We start from the raw sequence: 9,703 nt of genomic DNA on the forward strand, positions 1-9,703 counted from the left end.
CACAGCAGGTCAGGTAGCATCCGAGGAGCAGGAAAATCTCCAGCATCTGCAGTACCCACTTCTGCCCAGTTGATCTTAAAACAATTGCTTTCATTGGATAGAATTTTCTGTAAAAGTCACAATCAGTGCTGGTTCAATATTTACAAGTAATTTAAATGGTTCTGCCATAATACCAGGGACGAGGAGTTCCAGCTAGGTACATGAAATATCTTTCTCAGTTCAATAGTCGAGTGAAAGGAGTGACTGCAGTGGCTGAGAGGTTGCCCAAGTTGTGTGTTGGAGCACCCTCTAGCGTTTCGCTGTACCCGTTTCATTGCGTTTCTAACGTGAAACTCGACCGTCACCGCCAGCAGTGATTTTGTTTCGCCACGTAACCTTGTGTGCAACAGGTTCGAGTGCTGGCATAGTAGGGGCAGCAGTGGCATCCTTGATCACGCTCAAACCCCGAACACTTACCGCTGTTGTCACCCAGCTGCCGCCACCCAAGCGCTGACAGATGATGATGGACTGGCTGCTCACCTCCAGCTCCTGCAGCAGCACTTGCGACTTGAATGGCTTCACCAGCAAAGTCACTCTGCAAGACAGAAGCACAGGGCAATTAACATTCATAGCAAGAAGTGTTGCAATGAGTTTACACCGAAATTGCAAACTTATAATACGACTTGTTTAACATATCCACATTCCAATTTACAGAGAAACACACAGGGATACATAAAAAGGACAGGTCTAACATGCCTTGCGGTGAAGTCCCATCAATATGAGGAGTTGAAAAACTGCAAACACTTTTCTGCAGAAGGACCCCCCGGACAGTAAAGGGCCCACTGCATCCTCCAAAACCTGCATTTTGTTTTGTATTGACAGAGGGAACTGTCCCTTGTAGCTGCAAGAGAGGTGGTGAGTGTGAACAATTCAATAATAAATAAAGGACCGGTTTCACAATGCAGCGCGTTTCGGGGGGACGCTGCAAATGGCCAGGGGCTCGGCTGGCGCTGACAGGTACATTGGCAGCGAGAGCCCCGGCTGAAAGCTAGACTTCCAGCCGCTTTCCACAGGCTCTGGTGCTGGGCTCCGGGAGTCACGTTTGGTCGCTGGGCTCCCCTGTCGATTTCAAGTCCCGGAGGGGAAATCCTCTGCTTTCACGATGCTGCAGGAAGCCGCTCTCTCTCTCTCTCTCTCTGCCTAGTTGCAGGAATACTGAAGCTGCTGCTGCTATATCGCCCTTCCCTTGTGTTGTGTATCTGTCTGCAAGTGTTATTTTTTTTTGCACTGACTGAGCAGCCCCAACGCTGCCTGCTCTCACACGTACATGTGGCTTTTTGTGAGTAAATCTCTCGCCCTCTTCACTGACACAGATCGGGCTCCTGCGAGTGACAAGCAGCCCCGGCCAATCGCTGAGTCTGCCGGCGAGCCTGCCATTATTCCACCCCTGGGGCGGAGCTGTGCCCTGTCTTTGGCAGCTGCTCAAAGACCCCAAGCTGAGACTCAGCTCAGTCAACATAGAGGCTGTGGTCAAGTGTGCCTGTTGCTTGCTCCTACAGATACTCTCCACACCCTGATAATCGCTGACCCCTGCACACCTTTATCAGCAGTCATGATTTGGAGGTGCCAGTGTTGGACTGGAACAATGGTATATTTTCAAGTCAGGGTGTTCAGTGGCTTGGAGGGGAACATACAGATGGTTGTATTCCTTCTTCTGTGAAGTTAAAAATCACACAACACCAGGTTATAGTCCAACAGATTTATTTGGAAGCACTAGCTTTCGGAGCGCTGCTCCTTCATCAGGTGGTTGTGGAGCAAGACTATAAGACACAGAATTTATAGCAACAGATTCCAGCATCATGCAACTGAAATGATATATTGAACAAACCTAGATTGTTGTTAAGTCTCTCATGGTTTAGAATGGGTTACAAGTTTTGGTTCATTAATATGTAAATCCCAGAACTTCTTTTAAAGTCACATTCTCAAGATAACAAGGTTTTATCAAACAAAGGTGACATCGCAGCTCAGACGATACATTAAAGGGTGAGGTTAGAGTCTGTCTGTATCCCAATAAACTGTAAACATATTAAAACAGCCATCCTCGACAGACAAGCCCTATGCGTATGCAGGATTTGTTTAGATAAGGAGAAATGTGATGGACACCTGAAGGTGCTCAAGGATGCCCAATAACAGGGTACAATGCTCAACTCAGCAATTGCTAGTTCTGACGTGCCACAGCGAGAAACCATAATGACCTCCACAGGAGACGGACAGATAGAGTACCCTTCATTGTCCGGTACTTCCCGGGAGCGGAAAAATTACACCATGTTCTTCACAGCCTGCAACACATTATCGATGAGGATTAGCACCTCACCAAGACCTTCCCCACACCTCCACTTCTCACCTTTAAACAACCACCAAATCTTAAACAGACTATTGTTTGCAGCAAAGTGTCCAAGCTTTCAGGACAACATCGACCACAACACCGTACAACCCTGTCATGGTTACCACTGCAAGACGTGTCAGTGGCGACACGGATACCACCATTACACGTGGGGACATCACCCACTATGCACACAGCAGGTACTCATGTGACCTGACTAACATTGTCTATGTCATACGTTGCGGGCAAGGATGCCCTGAGGCATGGTATATTGGCGAAATTGAGCAGATGCTGTGACAACAGATAAATGGACATTGCACAATAATCACCAGGCTGGAGTGTTCCCTCCCTGATTCAGCCTCGGATCTTCAGGTGACTATCTTCCAAGGTGGACTTCGGGATGGGCCACAACGCAAAGTGGCTGAGCAGAGGCTGATAGCCAAGTTTGGTACCCATGGGGATGGCCTCAAGTGGGACCTTGGGTTCATGTAACACTACAGGTGACCCCACTATGCTATACACTCTCTCTCTCACACACATACACACACACGCACATGCACACATACACACACACTTCCATACTCACACACTCACGCAGACCTTCTCTCATACACACACACATACCCTCTCACAGGCTTATACTCCATCACACTCACACGCACAAACTTTACCAAGGTTGCACACATGCAAACACACTATCGCACGTGCACTCACACTCTCTCTCTCTCATGGACGCGCACACACATTTAAGTCTATGGGGTGAATTTGTATTTGCAGAATTATATTTGCAGTAAACATTCCATTTTGCTCAAAAATGCACAATCTGCAGGCAGTCAATGCAGACAGTCAATTCATGTAATATTTTGTAAATTCCATTTTGGAAATAGAACCAGTCTGACTCAAGATTGGGATACAGACCGATTCTAACCTCACACCTTTTAGTGCATTGTCTGAGCTGAGATGTTACCTTTTTCTTTATAAAACCTTAAGTTATCTCGAGAATGTGACTTAAAAGAAGTTCTGGAATTCACATATTAATGAACCAAAACCTGCAACCCATTCTAAAAGATGAAAGACTTAACAACAATCTAGGTTTGTTCAATATCTCATTTCAGTTGCATGATTCTGTAATCTTTTGCTATAAATTCTATGTCTTATGGTCCTGCTCCACAACTACCTGATGAAGGAGCAGCGCTCCAAAAACTAGTGCTTCCAAATAAACCTGTTGGACTATAACCTGGTGTTGTGTGATTTTTAACTCTGACCTTTGCGGCAGTATTCCAGTGAAATGCAACAAAAGATCAAGGGACATCACTTCCTCTTTCCACAGGCCACTTTGTAGCCTTCTGCACTGAACACTGAATTCAACAACTTGCTACCTGTGCTCCTGTTTTGTTTCATTCTTTGTTGTCATTTTTTTCTCTTGTTTCTCTCTTCTCAAAGAATCATTGAATGACTATAACACAAAGAGGTGATTCAGCTGACTCAGTCCAACCTGCAGCATCAAGAAAACTGACCCTCTGCACGAGTAACTCATCCGCTGCCACTCCCCTTTCTTCTCGTAGCCCTGCAAATGCATCTCTTCAAATGATTATCAAATTGCTTTTTGAAAGCTACGGTTGAATCTGGCTCGATCACAGTCACAGGCACGCACTACACACCGTAACCTCTTGCTGTGGCTACCATTTCTTCTTCTGCCAAATCCCTCACGTTGGTGTCTTTCTCAATCCTTGATGCAATAGGAAAAGTTCCTTCCTCTCCACTTTCAGATGGCAGCTATTTAGGATCCTCCCATTCATACTACGTCTTTTGATTCTTTCTGATTCCTATTAACATTGTCTTTGGTCTTGCATCATGAAAAGCTTTGTCATTTAATTACTCCTACCCATCACCCTATCACAGCTTCCCAATAGTTCTGTCACTCCCTGCCGTTCAATTGTTCAAGACCTATTGTACTTCTAACTTTTCCCAGTTGTGACCAAAACTATTCATTCTTTCTCACTCCATAGATGCTAATAAACCTGTTGAGTATTTTCGAGTTTCTACCTCATTCAGCCTTTCAATTATACACTTACTTTCTAACTTAGCCATTTACTCAGTCTTTCATTCTCTCAGTTAATCTTTACACAATCACATATTCCCTCTAGCTCTCACACTGAAGTTTACTCATGAGCTTTTACTCACTCAAACTGATCACTTGCTCATTCCCACTTTCACACACTCAATTTACTTTCAATCATTTACTCTCACAAACTCACAGATACCCAGTTTCATAACACATTTTCTCACATTCTCAATTCACTTATTCATATACTTCGAAATTCTCTTGTACTCACCCTCTCTCAACAACTCATCCAATTTATCCATGGGGCATTGAAATTATACCGATGCAAAAGATGAGAATGGATTGTACCATTATCCTAAGATATGAGAAATTGTGTTGCTTTTTATTAAACCTTCCTCATCAATTTCTGCCTTGCTCTCTTCTTTTTCTGGACCAATGAACCATCAAATTCATTAACAACCCAGTATCAGAAGGTCTAATGTGGAAGTCTGGCAACAGAATCAGTGTCTAAAGTTAAGCCAGGAGCCAAACAAATATAATCCTTTGGTAACATTTTGGATAAATGAGAGTGAGCAAATTTATCAGATGATTCCACTGCAACCTTGGTAATTCCGACTACCTCGAGAATGTCATAGAAATGTACAGCATGGAAACAAACCCTTCGGTCCAACCTGTCCATGCCGAACAGATATCTGAACCCAATCTAGTCCCACCTGCCAGCACCTGGCCCATATCCCTCCAAACCCTTCCTATTCATATACCCATCCAGATGCCTTTTAAATGTTGCAATTGTACCAGCCTCCACCACTTCCTCTGGCAACTGATTCCATATATGGACCACCCTCTGCGTGAAAAAGTTGCCTCTTAGGTCCCTTTTATATCTTTCCCCTCTCACCCTAAACCTATGCCCTCTAGTTCTGGACTCCCCGACCCCAGGGAAAAGACTTTGCCTATTTATCCTATCCATGCCCCTCATAATTTTGTAAACCTCTATAAGGTCACCCCTCAGCCTCCGACGCTCCAGGGAAAACAGCCCCAGTCTGTTCAGCATCTCCCCATAGCTCAAATCCTCTAACCCTGGCAACATCCTTGTAAATCTTTTCTGAACCCTTTCAAGTTTCACAACATCTTTCCGATAGGAAGGAGACCAGAATTGCACACAATATTCCAACAGTGGCCTAACCAATGTCCTGTACAGCTGCAACATGACCTCCCAACTCCTGTACTCAATACTCTGACCAATAAAGGAAAGCATACCAAACGCCTTCTTCACTATCCTGTGACTCTACTTTCAAGGAGCTATGAACTTGCTCTCCAAGGTCTCTTTGTTCAGCAACACTCTCCAGGACCTTACCATTAAGTGTATAAGTCCTGCTAAGGTTTGCTTTCCCAAAATGCAGCACCTCAAATTTATCTGAATTAAACTCCATCTGCCACTTCTCAGCCCATTGGCCCATCTGATCAAGATCCTGTTGTAATCTGAGGTAATTCTCTTTGCTGTCCAATTTTAGTGTCATCTGCAAACTTACTAACTATACCTCTTATGCTCGCATCCAAATCATTTATATAAATTACAAAATGTAGAGGACCCAGCACCGATCCTTGTGGCACTCCATTGGTCACAGGCCTCCAGTCTGAAAACCAACCCTCCACCACCACCCTCTGTCTTCTACCTTTGAGCCAGTTCTGTATCCAAATGGTGAGTTCTCCCTATATTCCATGAGATCTAACCTTGCTAACCAGTCTCCCATGGGGAACCTTGTTGAACGCCTTACTAAAGTCTATATAGATCACATCTACCGCTCTGCCCTCATCAATCCTCTTTGTTACTTCTTCAAAAAACTCAATCAAGTTTATGAGTGACTTAAAAAGAGTTTCTGTGATTTACATATTAAAGAACTGAAACCTGCAACCCATTCGAAAAGATGAAAGGCTTAACAGCAATCTAGGTTTGTTCAACATAACGTTTTAATTGCATGACACTGTGATCTTTTGCTATTAATTCTGTGCCTTACGATCCTGCCCCACTAGTTACCTGATGGAGGAGCAGCACTCCAAAAGCTTGTACTTCCAAATAAACCTGTTGGACTATGACCTGGTGTTGTGTGATTTTGAACTTGGTCCACCCAGTCCAACACCAGCACCTCCACTTCATACCTCTCTTTGATTCAATCATTTGCAGGTACATTGAAAGAGGCTACAGGTTTCCAATTTTCATTGATAAATTAACAAACAAAAATTGAAAAGGAAAGAGAACAAATAAAAATCTATTCTTCTTATGGATGGATCACTCTAGCATGAATATAACTCCAAAAAGAGGCAGAAAGTCAGGTCCAATGACTCAATTTGGCTGCCTGGATCGGAGACTGTCCATTTGGACTGGACCTGACATAATCGAGAAAGGTGGTCTTTCAATTTGTCCATCCCCCAGTGGAGGTCAGCGATCAGGAGTATGAGGCTGTATTACTGCCAAAGTAGAAGATTTTACCAATTCAGGGATTGTACCAGCAATTTTTGCAGGTAGCAGCACCATACACTAACTTTCTAACTTCAACACATGCAGTAAAATAACATCACAAATTTGCAAACCATCCTTGCAAAGGTGCCATGCCAATCTTGTCTGATTTATTCCAACTTCAGCATATATGTTAGTGATCACAGGTAATTATTCTTCATTAAAGTTGCTGTGCATGAAGTTGCTGTGTTTAGTTAAATTTAGTCATGTTGTTCTGTGTGAAATTTGATTAACTGTATGCCTTCAATTTTCTGATATCTTCCTAACATTGGCAATACCTCAGAAATGAGGATTACTTGCTTCTGTTCCAGTTCAGTTTCCAGGATAAATTCAACGCATGGTCTATGTACTTGTCCATGTGTGTGACATATGGTGCCTTAAGGGTCATGTAGATTGGAAGTTTAAGTATCCCTCAGATACCTTCTGCATATCCTTGATGAAACTTCTTGATGTGTTTGTTGATTTATTGGATGATTAACCATTGTGGTTAGTCAGGAGCAAGGGAATCCCATGTATCAGCAGGGATCCTTAACCTCTTTGGGGATGCTAAGGTCCCTAAGATGTTTCTGCTGTCCTTCTGGGGTGTTTCCTGATTGAATTCAGTCCAAGTAGAACAGTTGCTCCAGAAGTCTGGTGTCAGACTTATGATCTACATATCCCACTGAGCTGAGCTGGCTCTGAGTGATTAGTGTCTCATTGCTGGGTCCTTTCTCAACATGGAAGCCATAATTATCCTTTCCTTAAATAGTAATGATTATTTCCTGTTGTTTTGCTGCTGAAATGCTGAGGTTTGCCCTTTATTAAATCACCTTTTGTATTTTTACACCCTAAGGAATCAGCCAATGGTTAATCATAAAATGGCAGCATTGTGAAAAAGTTTATTTTCCCAAAAGTTTGATGTGATTTTCCTTTTGTTGTCACTTTGGCTCATGTGGGTATGCATCATCGCAGAAATTACATTTCTTGCTTCAACTTAAAAAAAAATGAATACAACATTTGGTTTCTACTGCTTAATTTTTAACTTCTCAATAGGTGTCTCACTTCCCACATCTTCCAATCTGCTTTCTGGGGGGACCATGCTAGCTATAAGCCTTTATTTAGATTAATGTTATTCTACACCTAAACCGTCAATGCAACATTTTATAACCTGCATTTGAATTTCACAATACATTTTCACATTCGGTATACAGAGTGCTTTAATTCTGTAGCTAATCAATACACTCTTCCAAATTCTGATTAGGCAAATGAAACAAATTGGTATGGGTGGAAGGAAACAACTAACACATAAGGAAGAATTTTAAAGTTGATTGATGCATTGGAGGGAGTTGTTGGTGTAGTTGGTTAAAATTTCAGTAATCTGAAATACAATCTCAAACTGTTTTGGACTCCCTACTTCCAGTTTTAACTGAAGCAAGTTGGGAAGGGGTCTAACCTGCTTTCTAGAGTCAGATTGGTTATTTAAATATGTTAAGAAGGTGGTGAACCTCAGCTTGCAATTGTCATTTATATTTCATAGCTGAGAGGCTTACCAAGGCTTGAGAAAGCAAATATCTGCAGAGAGGTGAAAAACACTAGGGCTAGAAGGGTAGTGCCCTTCCAGCACTCATTGAGCCAGGAGGAGTGAGTGCTTACACCTATGCCCTCTAAACAATCCTCCTCAACTCCCTCCATTGCTGCTCATACTTGCCTACTTTCGTGCAGCCTTGCTGCCAGAAATCACATGAACTGCGACCAATAATCATTTTAATACTGCTAACCTAGTCACTTTAACCTCCCAACATAGAATTACATCTGCACCCTTTCAAGTCACAATCATCCACTGACCCACAATCATCCTCCTATTATCCACCCAATCCATTAATATTTTCCCCGCTGTACAAATCTTTACTCATAATCGTGACCCACTCCTGAACTACAACCTTTCCACACCCTAAAAAGAAGTGGGGGTTAGGGTGGCAGGTGGGTGAGGAGTGTAGGAGTATGGTAAGTGGGCAAGGCGGGGTAGGGTGAGTCAGGAAGTGTACTGTTCAATTTCATAATTAAACATGAGAGACTAGAAGATATGACATTTAAGTGAGTCACGTATCTCCACCTCTAACTCAGAGTTCTAAATGCCTGGCTAATTGCCCATTAGAAGTTTAAACTTTCCAGGCCGTTCCCAGGTCCTCATCGAGTTGGGATTTCTGGGATGTCCTGTATCTTTTCCAGTTGCTACAACAAATAGCTTCCAGTTGGAAGTTGTTTTGCTCAAGCTCTGTTCTCAAACCTTTTCAGCAACTTTTTTTGCAGGCAATACATAACTGAGCATACGTTGAAATGTACAGCGAATACCGACAGGATAGCCATCACACGAGAGATTCTGATAACAAGCTGACAAAGTTTATCCAAAATCTACTTTTCACAATTATTTCTACCAGCTGGACTTATCACTCCTCACTGACTGAAGTTATGTGAAAAATTGGAAATTTTGAATATTATCAAAGAAATACACATCTTTTTAGATTTTCTGTTTACTGCTTCGCTTCCGCAGCAGACATTCTAACTTCTGGACCACATATTTCAGACAGTAGAACGCAATGATAGAATTACCTTCTGGAAAGCATCCTCCATCTGGTAAATGTGCAATGTCAAAACACAATTTTTAACACAAAATTGAAAAATTAATCTATTAAAATTTACCTATTAAACTTTGATTTTCAAAATTAAAACAAAGAAAAATGAACTAAATGGAGGATCCCTAAGTAATTACGTTAGATGAATT

General features: G+C 42.4%; 1 protein-coding gene and 1 non-coding gene across 2 annotated transcripts in view; both read right to left on the reverse strand.

The window, feature by feature from the left end:
* The window catches only part of adamts16 (ADAM metallopeptidase with thrombospondin type 1 motif, 16), a 249,585-nt gene extending 248,280 nt beyond the window's left edge, over positions 1 to 1,305 (reverse strand). Inside the window, exons 1-2 of the mRNA XM_087986819.1 lie at positions 736 to 1,305; positions 457 to 574 (exon numbers count right to left, since the gene is read on the reverse strand). Of these exons, the coding sequence (XP_087842945.1) occupies positions 457 to 574; positions 736 to 843 (226 nt within the window). The 5' untranslated portion in view covers positions 844 to 1,305. The remainder of the gene's footprint in view (positions 1 to 456; positions 575 to 735) is intronic.
* A 5,679-nt stretch (positions 1,306 to 6,984) lies between these two features.
* LOC122550397 (U6 spliceosomal RNA) lies at positions 6,985 to 7,086 on the reverse strand. Its single transcript, XR_006311844.1, has one exon. It is a non-coding gene; the product is annotated as a U6 spliceosomal RNA (small nuclear RNA).
* Positions 7,087 to 9,703: the final 2,617 nt, after the last annotated feature.

The sequence above is a fragment of the Chiloscyllium plagiosum genome, unplaced genomic scaffold (genome assembly GCF_037043375.1).
Source record: "Chiloscyllium plagiosum isolate Xiang-an unplaced genomic scaffold, Cpla_swu_hap1 HiC_scaffold_5, whole genome shotgun sequence".
NCBI classification, from domain to species: Eukaryota; Metazoa; Chordata; class Chondrichthyes; order Orectolobiformes; family Hemiscylliidae; genus Chiloscyllium; species Chiloscyllium plagiosum.